We start from the raw sequence: 22,106 nt of genomic DNA, 5'->3' as shown, positions 1-22,106 counted from the left end.
CATAGTTCAGTGTAGTATAGTGTATATTTAAAGCTTCAGTTGTGTTTGTAGTTTACAATTATGTTGTGTGATTATTAATAATTTAGTGGACAAGTCAAAGGTGTGTGATTTATCTACACGCAGATCTGGTTCTTGGATGGGGCTCAGGAGCAGATCTCAGGTCTGAAGAAAGTGAAACGTGTGAGCATCTGGCGGCTGACAGCGCAGCGCCCACAGCTCTCCAGGCTGATAAGTGCTCTGACGGAGGCAGGGGACATCCAGTCAGGGCTGAGACTCGCCACATCCTCAGCAGCCCGGAGAGCAGTAAAGTGAAATTAAAGAAACACCATCCTGGAGATCTAGAGCAGTAATAACACGCTCTATGTTGCGGTTTTACGCGCCCTAGTGCGCAACAGCAGGTGAGCGCACATGGGCGCACGTTTTTCCGTTTGAACCAGTCACCGCGAAAAATAACTGAGAAAAAGTTGAGCCACCGACAGGACAGGAGCGGGAGGTCATCATGTCGGATCCCGCCCCCTGTCCGGGGAACGCACGGAGGTCTTCTGCGCTGGCACGTGGGAACAGACCACCGGACCTGGAGCTGCTGGAGACCACGTTCAACGAGCCGGGGACACTGGCGGGCGAGGGCACGTTTCGATTCAAAATGCCAGGGGACGATAACACCCCCACTGAGGCACCCCCCATCCACCTGCACCCCTACCATTCCCACCCTCGGATGTCTATGCGGATGTCGGTGTACAGCACCGGGATCCGACCGCCCGTCACCCGCGCCTACATCCAGGGACGCGTGTACAACTTTCTGGAAAGGCCGTCTGGCTGGAAATGCTTCGTGTACCACTTCAGTGTGTGAGTGTTTTCATTTTCATAATCATCCTGATCCATGGGGCATTAAAGGATATAATTGCAACTCTAAGATCCTAATTAAACAGGGAGTTAATTGCGCATGTAGAGCCTTGAAGCGCTCCCTCCAAAGAACTAATCCTGTGAATTTGAGACAGATGCTGCACAGATACACAACTGGGTGTCCCTGCACGAGTATTATAGGGATATTTGAGTCCAGTCACAGCAGATTATGAAAAAAAAGACATATAATCCATCACAGACAGAATCTGAGACAAAGAAAGTTGGAGCACGAAAGGATCTTTTATCACCGAGCAATTCATGTCCCAGAGCAGGTCTGTGTCTGGAGCTCAGTGAGACTGTAGCAACAGAACTTTTAAACTAATCCAACCTGACAGAGAGGGTTTAAGAATACTTCTCCTCCCTGACAGTGTGGCAGGTGTGTGAGGTGACCTGCTGCTGAAAAGAAATCAAACATAAATAAAATAGTGTGTTATCTGATGAAGCACCAGTTCCGTAGAGAGGAACCCAAGAAGCTTCAGCGTCCAGCTGAGAGACCAGTGGATCCAGACTGGTCAGGAATGTGGGATGTGATCTCCCAGCTCACCCCCTGTCCCCACTTGCTGCCACTGATAGCAGGCAGCTAAACTTGGCAGTGAGCGTGTGCTGTGGAGGAGGTAGCTGCCACCCGGTGACCCCGCCGTGTCGGAGGGGACACAGGGAAGCGCCGGCTGTCGGAGCAGGTTAGAGTCTCTGGGACTCGAGGGGAGCGTGAGGCAGCACGGGGCGACTCACATACTTTAGTATAACTGAACCATAAACAGTAACAGGGCAGCGAGTGGCTAATTCGATCACAGGTTCTGTTTAGGCATCAACATTTTAAATATTATATTTATCTACCAGTAAGATGAGAGGCTTTTACTTCTCTAGATACTGATTTTAAGAAAGTTAGAGAAACAACAACACAAACGTAGATATTCAAAATAAGCCACGTAGGTCAAAGTTCACCGAAGTTGAACTCAGGTTGGACGTGAGCGGAAAGTGAAGTTTCAGTGTGAATGGGGTGACGTCAGGGCCCGATCACACACACACAAATGTCAACCAAATTTTGTGGGTCAAAGTTCATGTAGTGTCCCAAGCATGAAACCAAGCGTCTGGCTCGTTAGTCGTCAAGCTCAACGAATACGTCGTCCAGCGTCGGTGTCAAACATCCATTTCGTTGATGTGTTTGCATCGGTCCTCTGTTAAAACTCTTTTCATAAACAAATCCTTCAGTTTGTCACTTTCATCTGTGATGGTTGAAGAAACACAGAGACCCATGCTCGCAAAACCCTGTTTCCCACGGCCGAGCGAGCACATGCAAATGGTGAAAGTCGAACAAAGCGGATCTTCAGACATCAAGTCTTCCGAAAAAACCAGCCAGGAAATTGCTTCCACTAAGACAGAGCCGTCCTCGAACGTGTCTGTCTGTGTGAGGGCGTCAGTCCACGTGAACGGGAGACAGAGCTAATATTCGCAGGGCTGAAGTTTGATGTGATCGTATCTTCACCGACAAAAGACGACAGGAAGCTCGACACTGAAATCCAATCAAAAACTTTACAGAGCAAACGCCCGGTGCTGTGCTTTCACTCCAGAGTTTTAGTTTAGTTAAATTTCATTAGGGTTGCTGAGACTTCTACTTTGTGTCTCGCTCTTTTCTTTTCTAACTAAACTCTTCTAACTAAACCACGTGACCATGATGTCTCCTCGGGGTCAGTTCAGTGCTTTGTTTTGTTTGAGTGGGAGAAAATCAGTTAGGGCCTTATCACTGACCCAGAACTCCAACGTCAGAGTCTTATCAGAGGTACCCTTGTGTGTGAGTATATTTGCACATGCCTATGTGTTTCGGCTTGTGTGTGTGTGTGTGTGTGTGTCGTGATACAGAGACTTCCCAAGTTTGTTTAATTATTGTAAAATGGCAGCAATGGTTCATTCCCCTGAATAAAAGAAAAAGGCTTTGTACAAATTAATAAAGCAATCCCCCACGCTCTCTTGATTAGCACTTTGGAATGAAAGAGCATTTCTCCATGTTTTATTGTTTGCTGGCTTAGCACCACTCGCTTGTTGTGAGTCTGCACGGGGCTGCAGCTTAGCAGCAAACACACTATTTTAGTGTGGAACAGCATGGATGCCTCCCACCTGCTGGCTGCAGACGAGTCGACCGGGAAGGTTAAGAGAAAACCCCCGAATCGGATGGTGCTTCTCGGAGCTCATGTTATGTCAAACAGTATCAAGCCACAGGAAGTAAACGCCGACATAATTCTAATGATTTAAGAAGCAGGGGTAAGAGATCACGCCTGGTTATTCTTTTTCAATTTGAGCAACATCTCCGACTCGAGCTGTTTGTGCTCTATCCTATATTTTACAAATTTTGTGTGTGTGTGTGTGTGTGTGTGTGGGGGGGGGGGGGTAAATCTGCACTTTTATCTTTTTTTCCCCTCTTCCACACTCCTGCTTCGCTTCAAACATATTTCATTTGAGTCTGTTTTGCAAAGAGCACAGGAGCGGGGGTTCTTACCGGAGCCGAGAGACAAGGTCACTCGCTGTTTACCTGCTTTTATCTCTGCGCCATTAACCCCGCGTGCGCCACGGTTCTGGCTCAGGCCGTGGCCAGGGCTTCTATTGACGGGTCCGAATCTCAAACAGAACAGGGCGGGGGGGGGGGGGGGGGGGGGGCTCCGGCCTTAATAGCTCACTGTGATACATTTTGTTTTATCTTCCATTGCCGAATTCAACTCCGTGTGTCTTCCCCTGTCTTTCATCACTTGACAGCACACTAAGCCCCTGATCAGAATAAAGGACGGTGGTTGTCCCACACAGGAGATTTGATGGTAACAGCCAGTGACGCGGTCAGCGGTGTCACCGCTCACTCTCATCCCGCGCTCGGCTTTGTCTTTCCACTCGCTGCACAACACACTGCGAGTGAGCGGCTCCATCAATAATAGATAGGAGCGACGCTCTGAGCTTTTTGTTTGGAGTTCAGTGGTGCCTATGTAGCCGAGCCAATGTATTATTTTGTCTGTTGCCTCACCGAGCCCGACCGGTGGCAGACAGTGACACAGGGCCGGTGTTATCTATAGGCCCCTGGAAAGTAAAGCGGGATAGTCTCAGATGGATTAAACGTGAAGCAGAAGCGTGCGCTCAGCAAACTGACTCCGTGTTTTATTGCCGTCTTCAAATGCTCGGAAATAATTTAAGCAGAGCATCACTGACAAATTACAAGCGTTAGCGTGGCGTGTGGAAAGTTTGATGTTTGTTCGCGTTTTCTTTTGATCCTCTCTCAAGCCGCTTGCGTCCCATTTGAGCAGGAGATTTTAGGAAGCGTCCTCACTTGTGACCGGGGGGGGGGCTGCCTTGGTTTTGATGTCGTTTTGCAGGAGAACACAACTACAGAGTCAGTAGTGCAGCATTGTGTTGTCGACTTGTTTTGTTCTCTCAGAGAGGACCAGCTGCTTTGTTAGTCTTCTCTGAGAGGGTCTCTACCTCGCTCCTTTATCTGTGTTGACGTGTGTCGTGCACGTTCAAGTCTGTGTGTGTGTGTGTGTGTGTGTGTGTTAGTTTAAAAGGGGGTATTTGGATTCCTGGCTTGTCTTCAATAAACTGGAGCTGCAGCGTGTGGTGATAAGGGCGTCCGTGGTGCAAACACAGACTGGAAACTAGATCTCCCCGTGCACATAGTTTCCATCGAGTCGGCTCATATGGACACGAGGCGGAGTTGTTTGGTTGTGTCTGCACGACCGTTTGAAACGATATCAGCGAGACGATTGTGGAGCAAACGCTTCCACCAGCACAGGTCGAGATATGTCACTTCCAGACCGGGTTTCTTCAATGTCACAGCTCCACCGGATCAACACGAAATTTGGTTCAGATCAGGGGCTGTAAAAGTGGATCGAGGTCACGTCTCCACTTCCTGAAGCCAAATTATCCTGGATATGGGCGGGGCCATCTTGGTGACATCATTTGGCGTCTGCGTCATGGACCAATCACTGGTCAATCTCAGCTTATAGCATCAAATATCAAAACCAGACTTATCAGAAACCAGAGCACGTGAACTTACATCAGTGTGATAACAACTACTTTTTGTAAACATGTACATTTACTTATGAAAGTGGTTCTTGTCCCATCCCTTAACATGGAGGAGGCAGGAAGCGTTTGGAGAAATCAACCATTGTTTCCTATCGTCTGTGGTTTTAGATATTCTTGCTTATTCTTAATTCTTTAGATAAGCAGTGATTTTACCATCAGCCCCTGTTGTACTTTGTGTTCGGTGCTAATTAGCATCAGCATGTTAGCACCGATGTTAGCATTTTCGTCAAAGCTCCACCAAGCCTGAGTCCATGAGCCTCAGTGAGCTGCTGGTCACAGGTTTTAAGATGTGAATGTGTAATTTGCCATGTCCCTAATTTGAACCTGGATGCCGGTTTGAGTCTGGCTGCTCTTCCAACTGCATCTCTTTGAATTCCAAAACAATACTGTGCCCTATTTACAAAAACAAGCCAGAAATACATGTCAAAATCCAGGTTCTTGCCTCCGTATTCCTCCGATTCATATTTTATAGAGTTTTTTTCTTTCATAAAGAGGAAGCAAACAAAGTTGAATAGGCTTATATGTATTTTTAGTTCTTTGAACAACCCTTCTCAGGGCCATGAGTGTGTCTGTGAACATGTAGAGTAGATTCATGCAATCATGGTGCAGCATGAGAAGTGCTCACTGTGCTCAGGTTTAGAAATAAGAGAAGGCAGCAGGGTCACACTTTATAGAAAAAGGAAACAACCCTTTCACCTGAGTTGTGTTCTGTCTGTGCCACGTGAATTCATTCAGAGCTTCCGTCCTTCGTCGCTCACACATCTCTCGACCTGGCGTGAGTTGAAAGTGTGTCTTTGACCCAACCAGTGTGCAGTGTTTCATCATGACATGATGTCGAGCTTCATTCTCCGAGATGAGTCTGCTAACCGACAGGCAGCTAAAGCGTACAGTAAGTCTGATAGCAGCGGCTGTAGCGCGTTGACAGGAATAAAAAAAAAACGAGGGCCTTCATGGCTCGGCCGGCTGAAGCACACGAGCACAAGGTTATGAGTTTGAGAATGAGTGATTGCCGTCAGCACTGCTCTCCCATATTCATCCACCACCGTCAAATTAAACAGGAAGCTTTAATGAGAAGCTCTGAAACATGATCACTACAATGTATTCACCACATGCATAAGCTGACAAATATACAGACGTGCAGAGATTTCTGTTGCTCCTCAAATATCTAAATTCTGATGGAATTTTGAATTTAAAAAGTTCATATGAAGGAGGTTTGTGTCAATGCAGCACGGAGCCTCATCTGGAATAAATAAAATAAGTTTCTCTTAGCTACGTTGGGGAGTTAGAGATTCTGTTGGAACCCATGTGACCTTGAGGGGGAGACTGTTGAGGGAGAGATTTTGTGTTTGTTGATCGTGTGTGTCTGTGTGTGTGTGTGTGTGTGTGTGCGAACCTGTTAGATTATTATTTGTCGACTTTATCATGTGCTTTGCATTCATATGCTGGAGTTTAACAGGTTCACAGCTTTTTCCTCTGGAGGAATATGCCCTTGAATGTTTGCTTGAATTCACTCAGATACTTTTTCAGGACAAAATTTCAAGTAGTCGTATGTCGTTCTTTATTTATTTTTTTGAAAGTGGTTGAGAAGAAGGTTATTTCATTTCTAATCAACGTCTGATGTGTTGACATAAACATCAGCTGAAAAAGTGGAGCGGGGAGATTTGTGTTTTCACCACTTTCCTGATGAATAGGTGACGATTTTCAGTTTGTTGGATTTAAATGATCAAATAAAACCGAAAAAACAAATAGTCTGATAAATTACTTATATTCTCAGATCATAAATATCAGCAAACCAAATACACCAGATTTTTGTAGGATGTGTGTGTCTGTGACGACCTGTCCTCTCTTCCTGTTTCATTTTGTAACCGTCTGGGTTCATGAACTCCAGCTTCACCCCCTCCCATTGCTCCCAGCACCGCTCTCACCACACCTGCACCTCTGCACCAATCCCTCACTCAGTATAGATTACTCCTGCTGGTTCACCGCTGCCCTGCAGGTTGTTGCACTACTTCATGTCTGACATTCATTCCTCATGTAGCCCCCCTGTGTGTGACCATGGCCTGTTCTGGTTTCTGCCTGTGTCCTGGAAGTTTTGCTGCCTTGTTCTGGTTTTCTGACTTTTTCCCTGTTTTGGGATTTGGGGATTTTCGCTGTGTGCCTGCAATAAACCTGAATTTGTTGATTTGAATTTTGCCGGATTCCTTCTCGTGAGTCTCTGTTCTTGGTCATAATAATATCTTTCCCTGAAACATGTTCTACGTTGCAGCATCAAAGAAATTAAAAAACAAAAACACCCTGAATCTCACCCTTAAATATATGTTGTAAATGATTTTGGACATTTGTGTCTAAGCCCAGCATTCCCATTAAATTCAATCAAGCCTCACCAAATTGCAGACACTGATACAAATCCCTGCTCTAAGTATAGATTTACAATCTCTGCACGATTCCATGAGAAATTCACAACCCTCCTGGATCTGGCACCTTAATTGAATCTGCTCCAAAACTAAATGGAGTTCTTCTTATGGTCACATGCATGTTTCAAGAAAATTGGTCAAGTAGTTTTTGCATAAACCTGCAAACATTATGAGCATTAGACCAACGGCAACAAAACATAACCTTTGACAGAACAAAAAGCTTTAACACTATTTTAATAACGTTTGATTGTTTGTTCTTTCCTCTCCAGGTTTCTCATAGTTCTGGCTTGTCTGATCCTGAGTGTCCTCTCCACCATCGACCAGTACCAGGCTCTGGCCCACACCACACTCTTCTGGGTGGTGAGTGTTGAATTTGATTCATTTGAAAAGTGACACCTGGAATTTAACAATCAAAAATACAATATCGTGACCCTTGAAGTGTTTTAAAAGAAGAGATCAGATCAGAGGGAGGCTTCGCTAAGAGGTTCTGGTGATGAGGTTTATCAGCTCTTTAAGTTCACTTAGTTATCTACAGGTATCTACTGTTCTCTCACAGCTGGGTGCATCCTCATCTTAAAATCCAGCAGAGTTTGGATAGAGTGAAATCTAGATAGCCTTCTCCTATCGGACTCTGTGTCTGTGTCTCATTTCAAGTTTTCAGTCGATCTTTTAAAAAGAATCCTGAAGTCAATGCTTTGCACAAAACTACACGTGGATCCATTTTGCCTCTGAGACTGAACCTCAATCATCTGCTTTAAACGTGGGAGAGAGAGAGAGGTTAAATGAACATGGCCTCAAATACAAGGAGTTTAAACACAGTAAAATAAACCAGCTTCTCCAACACCTGTAGTATACCTACATATACATATATATATATATAGGTTAAACCACCTCATGATGGGATTAGACCTGCTGCTAACTTCCAAACGCATGTAATGAAAACACTTCCATTCAATCCTGGTCGCATCTGTAATATTTTGGTTTCATTTCCTCAATAGTCGAAGGAAATGGAGACGCGTTGTCCTTCTATTTCCTGGCAGATTTTAAGAGAAAATCCACTGTTGTATAACACGTGTTAAAATCTGTAATGTTTATCCTGCTGTGATGGTTGATGCTGCAGATGCTCCTCCTGTAGATTAGACCTGAGTTTGAGAAGTTGCCTTTTTTCAATGAACTGTGTTGTATTACTAAAAAGTTACGCCACACCAGTAAGAGACAGTGCTCGCAGGCACTCAGGGCTGCAGCTGGAGAGGCATCCGGAAGAAGAAAGTGTGTGTGTGTGTGGGGGGGTCTTAAAGAGCCCGGAGCTAATGATGCTTATTTCAGTCGGAGACGTTGCATAACAGGCAGTTTGAGATAAATAAGCATTTTTCTCTGAACTGTGAATCACACAAAGCAGCTGGAGTGGAGTCGTAGAATAAAATTATAGAGCTGGGAAAGAGAATAATGTGTTTCCTTTAAGGAGCTTTGTTCCTATTTCGTGTCCAATGAATCGTTTTGATGATTTAGAAAAGAGAACGATGCTCAAACAACCAGTCAGATAACATACTGGTCAATCTCACTCCATGTTGATAAACCTGTTTAATAAGGCGCGTGGTTAATAAGCAATTAATTTTTATCACATGCTTTATTGTTGACTATATTTTTAAAGGTGTCGCTGCAACAATCGACACCAAGACCAAGGCGTTGCTGTTGAAACGAATATCAAATCTCAGTTTTCTCGTTTCAAAAGCAATTTCATGGATTGATCGACCTAACTACTGGCTCCCGAAAACAATTTAGGGACACATTGTTTGGAACAACATCCGCTTTTTCTTTTCTATGAGCAATTTCAGGGCTTCCCGCTAGCCCAAGGGGGCAGAGGCCCCTCCTCTAAAAGTCAATAGTAAAAAAATAAACCCTTGAGACGCCTGTTTGGGCGACAGGTGGGTCTCTGAGGTTTAGACAAGAGGAAACCCAAAGAAAGGATGGAGAGGGAGGATGAGGGTTTCTCATGGTGGAGGACGGGAGCGTGCCACGTGTCACCAGTTCACCTTGGCCTGTGGATTATGGGATGAATGGTCATGGCTGTTCACGAGCTGGCACGTCAGGATCTCACATCCTATTGGGCTCCCGGAGACTCTGCTGCTGCTGCAGAGGCTCCTGTGTTTAACTCAGACCTGTAGTTAAATAGAAGAGTTTGTACCACAATATAAGGAGATGTATATTTATGGTGAAATGTGTTTTCTTTTCCTTTCCCTGGCTTCACCCTCTGGAGATATTTAATCTTCTTATTCTTCCGCACGGATAATGAATAATTAATATTTACCAGGCTGCTAAACCAACCAGAATCTCAAACAGTCATCTTTTCAATCCTCCGTCCCACAGGGGGCCGATTTGTACTTTGTGCTTTCCAGTTAAGAGATTCGCTCTGACCCTGGCTTTCCCCTCACATCTCCGACCACAGAAGCATCTTCCTCTGCGTCTTTCTTCCTTTCTTCCTTCACACTCAAGGTTAACGCTGCTCTCACTCCGTTACGTGGAGGTGCAGCAGCGGCCGACAGTGTTTGGCCACGAGTCAAATCGACTTTGAACTATAAGGTTTAATCATTTATACGTTTAAAAAAAAGAGGTGTGTTGCTACATTGCCGGGCAACATGACGTGTTTAACTTTGTGGCCTCACTGACAAAGACCACAGAGTCGCCCACTGATGCAAATAACATTAATGGAAAGGGAGGATGACGGATGATGGGGCTCGAGGAAATGAGGGGAGGACCTGAGATGTCGAACTGGGATCGATGGTGGGCTTTGGTGGAAAGGTGCTGTGGAGAGGAACCCAGGAGAATGAGACTCTGTGTGGGGGGAGGTGGTAAGAAGAAGAATACTGGTTTTATTGGCCCCCTTGTGGTTCCTATGATGAGAGAGGAGGCAAAGGAGGACGACAGGAGGGGTGGTGGGGGGGGGGGGGGGGGGTGTGACCTGCATTTATTGCTTAAAGCAAAATGTAGCCCTCATCGCTCTAGCGTAATCAGATTTGATTCAACACTGGAGGCATAATTTAGATTTATATTTATTTGAATTTTGTCTATAGGTACATTTGTTTTTTAATTAATAATGAAATAATTGAAGGTCCATTTTAACCTCCTGCTCAAACAATAGAACTGTCTCTTGCCAACAGGGCAACAGATGGACAGAAGACAACCAACTTCTCAATCTACCATCTGGGAATCAGACTCTTAGTGGATTTTTATCATTTAATAGGAAACATATTTAAAAAGAGCCACTGGTTTTGTAATTGTCTTCAGGTACAGACGAGTTGAATGAGGCCCAGCAGGACCCAATTAGGCCGTGTGTAGTTTGGACCTCGTCCCACTTTCTCACCCCTGAGGACCTTGATAACAATCCTGGGATTTCTTTTCCATGCTGGCAGAGTTTGACAAAGTGTTAGTTGACCGTGGAAACAGCAGTTGATAGTAATAATCGAAAAATCAGGGTCGAGAATGAGCTGAGAGAGAGAGAGACAGAGACAGAGACAGAGACACAGAGAGAGAGAGAGAGAGAGAGAGAGAGAGAGAGAGAGGGAGAGAGAGAGAGAGAGTATTTGGTAGAAGGTCCAGTCTTTTTTCAGAACATTATGATCACATATCTAATTCAACATTCTCAGCAGATTTGAGATATGACCTCGGACCAACACATTTTTATAATAACGATAAACTTAAATTATACAGCACCTTTTAGAAAGCGGGTTTTCAAAATGCCTCACGGAAATGGAGAATACTTCTCATACAAGGTTAGTTAAAAATTTAAACGAGTCAATGAAAGAGATAATTAATACATCAATATACCAAATATCTTGTGGATGCCATCTTATAAGTCTTTCCTTTGACTCATTCTGAAAATAACGCATTTAACATGTCACAGTGACCTTGTCACCGTGACCTTTGACCTCCAAAGACCAAAATCAAATCCGTTCATCCTTCAGTTTGAGAATGAAAACAACCATTTAGATTCTCCTCTATTTCTCCTTTTCAACCTTCAAGTAGAAACCCCTCGGAGAATAAATCAAGACCATGAAAACATTTTAAACATTAGCTTCCAAGAGCCCAATTTAAAACATTCAGATGTTTGATAAGACGGGAAGTTCACTGATGTCTCCGTCTTTGGCTCTGATGGAGGAAGACACCTCCGACTATTCCCAGCTGATCACATCCTCCCTCCCTCTGCCACTTTCCTCCTCCCATCATCCTCTGCAGAAGGATTATGTCACCATGAGAAACCTTCGAAAGGCCATTGATTTGCTCTCAGACGGCTTCATTTGTGCAACGCTTGTCGATTATTGAGGGACACGTGGGGGGGGGGGGGGGGGGGGGGTAATTGCAGTCTCATTCACACCAGTTCATTAAATGCGATTTTGTGCCGTACTTCATCATTATAAAAATCCATTTGCCCTCGAGGAGAAGTGGATGAAACCTGAATGGAACGGAAATAATGAGGCATTAATTGAGAAGCTCTTAGCTGCGTGTTTGGCGTCGGACACCTGCTGTGTGGCTCGTTCCCGTAAGTGTCATGTGAATTACAAATAATTAGCAGAATAACAACCAGAAGAAAACTAGGGGACAGACAATCCAGATGTGTGTGTAAATAAGAAGCTTTTTTTTCACCAGCAGCTGTTTATCTCAGCACTAAGGATAGAGACAGTTAGGAAAAAACTAAATATATACGTATATAAAGTAAAAATATTGGAATAAATGCTATATTCACATATTTGTGCAGATTAAATATTGTCTTTGGAGACACCAATAGTGTATTTTTAGAAAAACACGTCTACACAACAACAAACTCATTTTGCGTATATATAAATGTGACCAAACATCTATAATAATTATTATATGGTTGATTTATGGTGGTAAAACTAAATTATAATGTCATTTTATAGTGGTAACCCGACTGCTTTGGTCCACAGAGGCGCCCGAATCATCGAAAAACTGTTTTTCTTTAAGTATTTCTCACTATTTTCGTCCATCAGGTCCATTTAGTGCATTTAGCAGCAGAACTACAGAATGAGTCAATGGCTTGGACCAAATTACACGCTGAGAAACGGTGGATCTGTGGAAGCAGGATCGATAACCCTTAATGAATAACAGTGATGTTACCAGGTCTGTGTGAGGAGCTGCACTCAACAGCTGCATCCATTCAAATCACCCGATATCTCTTTTAATTCTCGCTTTGCTGAAGTCGGAGCAGCTGTTCAGGTGTTGCTGTGTGTTGTTATCTTCCCCCACCTGTCCGTCTCCTTCATGTGTCTCCTGTCCTGTGTGTGTGCGTGTCCCCGTGTCGCTGCCAGGAGATCGTCCTTGTCGTGTTCTTCGGCGTGGAGTACTTCGTCCGCCTCTGGTCGGCCGGCTGCCGCAGCAAGTACGTCGGCATCTGGGGCCGACTGCGCTTTGCCAGGAAGCCCATATCTATTATAGGTGAGTAGACAACCCCCCCCCCCCCCCCCTATCCTTGCAAACACATTTCCATAAGACACGCACAGAAACAGACCTCTCATCACCCCGCCGCCCACGCACACGACATTTAAACAATAAGTGTAATATATCCTGAGCTGCATCACAAAATGACAGATCTCACACAAATTCAGCATGAAATTAAAACTGTCACTGATCTTCTTTTTATCTACCTTCTGTCTTTCATTTACAAAAGTAGAGGCTTCAGGTTGTTTAAATATGCAGGAGTGAATATCGATGTTTTTGTAAAAGTTCTTATTTCAACTGGTTTATAAAGACAAGATGATAAACTTCTGCTTCTACTGCACTTTGGTCTTTCACTGATGTAGGACAACACTTACACCTGTTCATTGAACTGCTGCATGCTTCTCCATCCGTACAGACCTGATCGTGGTGGTTGCGTCGGTGATCGTTCTGTCAGTGGGATCCAAAGGACAGGTGTTCGCCACCTCTGCTGTGAGGTGAGAGACGCTGTTTCTTCTTCTGTGAATAAAGATGGCCGACGCGTCTCCTCTTTCCCTCCTGTTGCAGGAAAATGAGGCAAAAAGGATCCTGAGTGCAGCTGCTGCCTGTCGGTCGATCGTGGTGTTTCACTGCCAAATCAAATAGTATTAAATATTGTGTGTTTGGGTAAATTGAAAGATTGTATTTGGATTTTTAAATTGTGCGCGATTTTTAGTCGATAGCTTTTGATTGTTGTTTTGTCAGGTGTCGGGGGGGTCGGTGTATCTTCTAGTGGCTATGAGGATTTGGTCAGTGTGATAAGAACTACATTAAATGACAGAATCCATCTTTTGAGAAACAAATATTTAGCCTTCACTTTTTAGTTCGGTCCATGTCCAAACATTAACATGGAGGAGGTCTACATGACCAATACTGCAGCTACTAGAGCCATCAAGATGATTTGGCTTCACTTTTCGGGAGCAGTCACATCGCCAATCTTTATATACGTTCTCAAAATGTACCTTCTCTCTAACGTTAGTCTTTTCCTCACTGGTTAAAAAATCCACTTGCATCTAATAACATCTGGTACTTGTCTGCAATGGGAATGAATTCATTCAGTATTCACTCCAGAGTCCAAAGACTCCGTTTAGTCTCCGATCGGCGGCGATGGAAACGTGATGAACGCTCTAATTGTGCGAGACAGAAAGGTGAGAGAGCTCCTCGGCTTCCAGGGCGTTAGTGGCATCGAACATGACGCACGGCTGCTGGCAAAGGGAAAGGAATCAATCGCCTTTGTTTAGAGGGGTTACCCAAATCAAAGAAACTGTTTACCACCTTCTAAATATGGGGCATCACTTTTGGGAAGACCCTCTCCCATTTCCCATTTTTTCCCACTTTGATATTAAATACACCAAAGAGTCTGGATCTCCACCTTATCCAACATCTGTGGAATGAATTGACCGACTGTGAATCAGGTTATATCCTCACTAATGCTGCTGGTAGTTCAACAGAATCAAAAGGTGGTGCTGAGCTCGTGGGGGTGGGGGTGTGGGGGCTGGGGACCTTCCACAAAGAGCGGAAACAGGTTTGGACTGAGATGAATGGATGTGAGGTTTTTTCCGTCCACATACTTTTGCCTTTTCCCTCTCTGTGTGTCTGTGTGTGTGTGTGTGTGTGTGTATGTGTGTACAGCACATATCCACATTAATTTAGTTTGAATCCAACGTGGAAGCCCTTTTGTTGTCTTCCAGGGGGATTCGCTTCCTGCAGATCCTGCGGATGCTGCACGTTGACCGGCAGGGAGGAACCTGGCGTCTCCTGGGCTCGGTTGTCTTCATGCATCGGCAGGTACACAAACACAGACACGGCTTCAAAACGCCCGGGCTTCTGATGGTTACAGGTAAAGTGGGGGCTCTCTGTCGTCTGGGATTTAAGAGCCTCTCCTCATCATGTAGGCTATTATTTTGTATTACCATGCCGCGGCGGAACAAAGTATTCATATGGAAATGTGTCGTATGGCTAAAGGAATATTCAGCAGCGAACCACAGGAGGTGATCTGCAGTGTAATAGCTTTGGATTTTAGGGATGTAGACTCTGACCGAGCTGTCCTGATGATCCCCACCGGCCTCAGTAACTGTCTTCAGTGTCTGTGTGAGAAAGAGAGAGGGTGATGAAGGTGAGCAGAGCATCAGGGACGCCGCTCTGTGCTTCCTCCGGTCGGCCTTGGCTGATGAGCACGTTGTTCCCGGCAGACGAAGGTCACCGGTCATTGACCTCAACTGTAGAGAAAGTGAGCGTCAGTGGAGGTTGCCCTTCACCACGGGGCTTTGCAGCTTTCACATCTTGACGAGCAGCCGGCAAACACTCGGGATGAGAAGGCTATGCAGAGAACCAGGTGTGGGCAGAGGCCTGCTTGCAGTGGTGTTGCAACAGGGTGGGCGAAGCAGGTAATTGCTTGGGGCTCCGCAGCGGAGGGGGGGGGGGCCGACAAGGACTGATTGTTTGTTCGTAGCAACTGCAATTGTTTGAGAACCTTAATTTCTAGAATCGGCTTTGTACAGGGGACTGCAGCAGTACCATGGTGGGAAAACCACCTAACAAGCTCTTTCTGCACAAACGTGTCAATCTCAGGGGTTTGGTTGAAGAGCGTTTTTGTACAATACATCTTATTAAGTGTAGTTCCAGGTAATGTGTATATTAGTTTCCTTTGTACATTCATAATGTTGATGGACCAGTCTCTGTTAAAATACGAAGGAACGGGTAAACTTTCATGTTCCTGTTTTGTTATTTTACTGCTGGTCGACCAGGAAAAGCTCATTAAGTTTGGTTATTCAATTTAAAAGGAGCATTTTTCTTTCGTTGTGGTTTTTGGCCTTTGAGCCTAAAGCTAGTTTGTTTATCTGTGTTATAGTTTTCACAAGGTTCCATGATACTTCAGGTGAAAATAATTGTAGACATCTGTATAAAGGAAGGACTCTTAATTTTGATATTAAAAAAAGTGTCTGTATGATGTACAGACCCTGCTCCCTTTTGCCTGAGGTTTCCCAAAGTTCTTGCACAAACCTGCCTGCTTGAAACCCTCTTTATAGGTTAAAGTCTCATTGTGGGTCTGAGTTATGAGGAGTTAAACAAATTAGATTTTTGGTTATTTCCTTTTTTTTTATTTCCGCAATCACGATAAGAATCATCCAGATTCCTCAACCCGCAGCCTGACAACCGCAGTGTAGTTTTTCAGGGAAGATGGAATTTAAATTCACATAATGTTTCCTCCATTATCCAGCACCTGTGTTTACCGGCACCCCGAGTGGTGGAGCGCTGCCGCAGACTATTTGAGGCTTTTAAGTGTCTAATTATACTCCTCACTGGCTGGTCTGGGACGGGCCTTAATGTGGCACACCTGTCACATAAATCCACAAATTCTTGTTCGTGTTGTTCTCTCGTTCCCGTCCTTCACCGCCCCGTGGAGTGTGAGCTCGATTGAGGCTCCAGACAGTCCTGGCAGCCCCGAGGGAAACGCCGAGAGCGCTCTCAGGACAGTCGGTTCAGTCGAGGTCAAGCTCCCATCAACCTGCTCCCATCAACCTGCTCCCATCAACCTGCTCCCATCAACCTGCTCCCATCAACCTGCTCCCATCAACCTGCTCCACACCGACCCATCGCACCTGAATGTCTTATGAATTTCCGCCCTTTTGTGTTAACCCCTTAATGCCTGAATTAATTTCCGATTAAATAAAAAAAGTTTATTTGTGTTTTTGACTGTCATACAGATGCTATAATAATTGGAGATTGTTAATTTCAATATAGCATATGCAATAGATAATAAATGTAGGTATGAGGCAAATTAGCGACATTGGGCCTAATGGGGCATAACCTTAATTTAACAAATTTTCCAGTCTCTGGTTTGTAGATTATTATATTGATGCTGCTTTTGCTTGAAATTGAATAACAACATATCTTTGCTGTACAATCATTGCTGTTCCATCAAAACAGTATTTCAAAAACAGCTTAATACTCAAAATAACTTTGCTGCACAGTCCCAAGGGGCTCCGACAACTAGATGGCGGAAGAGTGCTTCCAATACCTTCCTTGGTATGTGTAGTATTTGCACCATCAGGCTCAATCGTCACCTCGGCGGCATTAAGACCGGAATGGGGTTTGAGGCAAATTCGCGACATTCGTCCACAAGGGGTTAACAGCTGGAGTTTCTAAAGTCCAAGGCGTTTCATTCAGTCTCCTCAGTATCCAGTCTTCATGTCATATCAGCGTAAACACACCCTGAGAAGCATTCTGCTGCTCGTGGCTTCGCAAAACACAATTTGCACAGTGGCTCCTCGCCGGCAGATGGGAAGTGCACGTCTCCTGAATGTGTTTGCCAGGTCGCAGCAGCCGCGGCGTTATTCTGTTAAAACCTTTAGGGGCGACTTAAGGACGATGCACCTGAATGCGTTCGGAGCTGTTATTTCCAAGAATGAGGCGCTTGTAAGTTGCAAGCGGCGGGTGTTTGATGAAAGTGTTACAGGCTCTCAGCGAGTTTCCCCTCGCATCATTATTCAAGAGTCTTTCATTTTGAGAGCATTATTTCTTCATTTCACGTCCAGATTTTTGAAACGCCTCAAAACTCTGCCTCCTCTCTCTCTCTCTCTCTCTCTCTCTCTCTCTCTCTCTCTCTCTCTCTCTCTCTCTCTCTCTCTCTCTCTCTCTCTCTCTTTCTTTCTCTCGCAAAGTTGATGCATGAATGCAAATTTGCTCTGCTCCTGCTCCAAACTGTTTTTTTTCTGCACAACTCTACACTACTTATTTGTGACCCATTCTTAAAGACTCATGCCTTTACTAGGATCAAATAGGCTGGAGGTCAGAGAGCCACAGACGGGGGGGGGGGGGGGGGATTTGGAAAGTATTGAAAAACTGACTAATGCATTGTCCATGTGGGTCTCATAATAGCAGAAATATGGAATAATGCCAGGCTGATCGTTTATGCTCAACAACTTTCCACCAGAAGAGAAGCCCCTGAGCTCAGAGAGAGTGTGAGTCCACCCCTCCAGCTGAGAGACACGAGGCGGCAGAGACAGACGAATACACAGAAAAAGATTTGAATCATCTTATTCACAGCACTTGTACATGAATATTCACATCCACATGTCACGCTATCTGCAAAAATACAGCCACACTGGACCAGACCCAGCCACATGGATACTTCATCATTTTTATTCCCACATTTAATTTATTCATCTCTCCTTGTTTACCGAGCTTGAGTAATATGCATTTCCACCGTGTGTCTTTCAGGAGTTGATCACGACCTTGTACATCGGCTTCCTGAGCCTGATCTTCTCCTCGTACTTCGTCTACCTGGCAGAGAAAGACGCCGTCGACAGCAGCGGCTCCGTAGAGTTCGGGAACTACGCCGATGCTCTGTGGTGGGGAGTGGTAAGAGTTGTGTGTTTCTGTGTGTGTGTCTGTGTGATGATAAAGATGGTATTGCATGTATTTAAAGATGGACGACGTATCTCGAGTTCATCTCATTGAACCCAGCTGGGATCAAGGAGTGTGACCGTGGTCGTCAGGTCCCACCCACCCACACGTTTGACCAATAGAAAGCCGTTCTCAGCTTCCAATCATGACGTCTCACCCCATTTTATAGAATTAAATAAGTACTTAAATCAAACTTAATCAAAACATGAACCCACCATCCATCAGTGGGACGAGAACTACTCAACATGACAGAAACTATATTTTCCCATGTACTCCTTTAATTTTGTCCATTTATCAGTTCTTGATCATGTGAGGATTAAACAGCTGATCTGTTTTTTTTTACATTTACGTGGGTGGGTCAAGCAGCTGAATTTTAAAGGATGGTTCGATGTTACCTATGCTGAAGGAGATAAGTTAGGAAGCACTGAATCTCCTCTTGTTAGGAAGGTTCCTAAGTAAAATGGACTATTGGAACGCAGCCCCCTGTGTGATGCTTTTTAGAACAAGTTGTTCACCAGTGTTGAACCAGGGACTCGATATTTAACGACACCTCAGGATGTACATTTGAAGATGAGAAGATTAATAGTCCTCATGTGTTTGTTCAGTAGATATGAAGCCTGGCGGACTGGTGGCCCGAGGGGGAACAACACGCCTGGCACTCACTGTGTCTTTGTTTAATTTGTTCTTAAACTGTCTTTTCATTCTTTATGCTAAGCTAAGCTAACAACCTGCTGGGACATGAGAGCTTTACAATCATCTCATGTTACTCTCCTATTGCGGAGATATTATACTATTTTAATTACAAGCAATACTTACAGATAATACTTTTACCAAGTTCATTTCTTTATCAGTTCTGTATTGTTGTTATTATATAATATATTATTACTTAAGATAGTTTACAAAATTAGGGTCAGACTCATAACGTTTGCTTTATTGCAACTTTGAAGGTAACTTATGTTTTATAGAATATAGCATTGCAGTCCACATGAAGCAAGAAAAGCACGAGTTACTGTGAACATCAACTTTGTGTGTAGAACAAACAGGACAAAGACATTAACACTGGGGACGAAATACAATCAAAGAAAGTCCCACTGTTTTTGAAGTTGATGAAAAGGGCTTTATTTTCTTGTCCATATATTTCTTAAGCTTCTTAGACGTTTCCACTTGTATGGAGAACAGTTATTTAAAAGCCAATTTCTGAATCCCAGCATTAATGCGCTGATTTGTAAAGGGACAACAACTCATTGGGATCTAGTGCTGTGTGAATAGATATAGTTAAAAACACATGCAGGACACACAGGACGATGCCAGCCCAAATTTCTCACGCAGTAAACCTTGTTCTAAAACCATCCACAATTCTGACCCAGAATGAAAAAGACTGAATCAGGAGGTTTTGGATTTGAGGCCGGAGAAAAAACAAAAAAATTACATCTCAGTCCATAATAACGGATTTAGAGGTCGATGTCTTTGTTGTTCCGAGTTGTACGAGCCTACAAAACAAAAAAGCCTTTCGCCGTTCGGGACGTAGTGACTTCTTTGTGTGTATGTGTTTTGAAGTCTAGCTTGTCATGGAGCCAGAAACCGAGGTTGCCAAATATTGTATTAGTAACATTCCCCTCTTGCCAAAACGAGGTTTTTTCAGAAAACATTGTTGTAAACAGTGTTTCGGCAAGTGAGAGGTCAGATATAGACTGTGTTCTATCTGCACTACAGTTCCTGCTGTAGGAGTTGTGCTGGAGACCCTCGGGCACATCAAGTGGGCCGCTAATACAATCAGCAAGTGTGGTGCAGAGGAAACGGGATGAAAATGTATTTTCAGACAATAACTCACCACCTGCTCTGCTTCTTGGAAACTCTGATATTAAAAAAAAAGAATTTCACACACAAACACAGAGCGGAGCAATAACAGCTTCTCTCTTATCAATAAAGGTTTATATCTGAATATTCACACATTGTATAGTGGCTGCTCGTTAGGTTTCACTCCGACACTCTGACGATGTAAATAAGAGTCAGAGCAGTGAGGTCAGAGTTGTGGTTGGAGGATCAAAGCTGATCTGGCCACAACTGATCAAAGCCGTCTGTCAGACTTTTAGAAGTTTACAGATTTCCTCACGAAGCCGGCTGTGTTGTCACTCAGTTAAAATGTCCTCTCCGTCCTTTCTATTCGCTCTGCTGGCGAATCTGCTTTGTGAATCACAGTGTCTGTCGTCAGTCCTTCATTTTGCTCCTGATGGAAATTCGATTTTGATATGTGTACATCCCGCATGGAGGAAGTCTCACTTTCTTTGCTGTCTCACCATTAAAATCCATTACAAATTCAATGGTTTTTTGTTAAATTTGAAAAACTTTCCCACTTCTCTCAGGATTAACTGTAATAACAACCTTTTTTAATCCAAACAAATGGCAGCTCCACCGGCCTCAGTGATTCGATCATCGTGTTGCATTGTCACTGAGAGCACGTCAGCATACTGAGGTTATTTAGCATTTAGCCAAAGTACACACTGTGCCCTCATGGAGCTGCTGGTGTGGCACAGCAGCAAGAACTAACTTATGCATGACTCAAGTAAGTTTCAGGACTATACTTCTGCAACTGATCGATAAATAATTAACAATGTTATGGATATTTCTCGCTGGTGATGGTTTGTATTCCTCTTCTCGTCCAGCATGTTAATGAATTGAAGCCAAATTGAAGCGTCTTGTAGTAGTTAAACGTATTTGTTGTGTTTCTCAGGTGACGGTGACGACCATCGGCTACGGAGACAAAGTGCCACAGACCTGGATCGGAAAAACCATCGCCTCCTGCTTCTCAGTCTTCGCCATTTCCTTCTTCGCCCTGCCTGCAGTGAGTGGAAAGAGGAGTTGTGTAACCTTGTCATATTCCAGGCTGAGGTCTCATTCAGCTGCTTTCAAATGTTGTGTTTGATTCCTCAATCCTGCTGTAATACACCCTGCAGGGTGAGGGACGTCCACATGGAACCCCTCAGGTCCTGAACAAACTTTTTTGAGATATGCAAGATTAGAAATATCAGTTTCATCAGGACCTTTGAATTATCTCCTGGGAAATTGGTGAAAATGTCAAATAAAACAACATCTGGCAATGTTGTGGAGAAAATTGGAATTCAATTTGTCCATATCTGCCCCTCAAATGTATTCATTATTTCTTGGCCCGTGTCTCATCCTCCCAAGGTTCATAGAAATCTGTTCAGTAGTTTTGGGATAACCCTGAAAAACAAAGAAACCAACAAACAATCCTTGGTCGAGGTCTTTTTAAAAAACAAGTAAACATAAAGCTTTGATCTCTGGTCCATTTTTCATAGTGATCTATGCGACTACCATTTTCATCTATTGGGTTCTGTGACTGAGGGGAAAAAATATGTGTAAGCGTTTAGAGATGAAGGAGTAATGTGTAATGTGCTGATGCTTAGTCGACTTTGTGTCTTTGTGTCTTTGTGTCGTGCTGCTGCCTGTGAACATGAGGCTCAGACTAAATGAATGAGCTGCAGTGACTGTGCTGCTGTGTGCTCACAGGGGATCCTGGGCTCAGGCTTCGCCCTGAAGGTTCAGCAGAAGCAGAGACAGAAACACTTCAACAGACAGATCCCTGCAGCCGCACGCCTCATTCAGGTATTGACCAGAGAAAGATGAAATTACTGAAACAGAACCTTAGTATATAGCGGGGCTAGGGGGTACTTGACTGTCTCCGAGCCCCGGTCTTATCATTGAGACCATCCTTTCATGTAAGCCTGATACCCTCTCTCCAGCACGCCAGACGTGCTGCTGTGAAATGTGTTCTATCCAACCAAGTCATTGCCTTTTCCTCGCCCCTCC

At 44.3% G+C, this 22,106-nt stretch overlaps 1 protein-coding gene across 2 annotated transcripts in view; it reads left to right on the top strand.

The window, feature by feature from the left end:
* Positions 1–249: 249 nt before the first annotated feature.
* kcnq1.1 (potassium voltage-gated channel, KQT-like subfamily, member 1.1) overlaps positions 250–22,106 on the top strand; it is a 37,846-nt gene continuing 15,989 nt past the window's right edge. Inside the window, exons 1-8 of one of the 2 annotated variants that reach the window (XM_062394597.1) lie at positions 250–846; positions 7,649–7,739; positions 12,704–12,830; positions 13,249–13,327; positions 14,561–14,657; positions 18,093–18,233; positions 21,010–21,120; positions 21,807–21,902. In XM_062394597.1, coding sequence (XP_062250581.1) covers positions 500–846; positions 7,649–7,739; positions 12,704–12,830; positions 13,249–13,327; positions 14,561–14,657; positions 18,093–18,233; positions 21,010–21,120; positions 21,807–21,902 — 1,089 coding nt within the window. In that variant the 5' untranslated portion in view covers positions 250–499. The remainder of the gene's footprint in view (positions 847–7,648; positions 7,740–12,703; positions 12,831–13,248; positions 13,328–14,560; positions 14,658–18,092; positions 18,234–21,009; positions 21,121–21,806; positions 21,903–22,106) is intronic. The other variant, XM_062394606.1, reaches the window with a different exon arrangement.

This window comes from Platichthys flesus, chromosome 1, assembly GCF_949316205.1.
Source record: "Platichthys flesus chromosome 1, fPlaFle2.1, whole genome shotgun sequence".
NCBI lineage: Eukaryota > Metazoa > Chordata > Actinopteri > Pleuronectiformes > Pleuronectidae > Platichthys > Platichthys flesus.
Note: the sequence above shows the minus strand (reverse complement) of the source record. Positions and strands in the feature narration are given on the sequence as shown.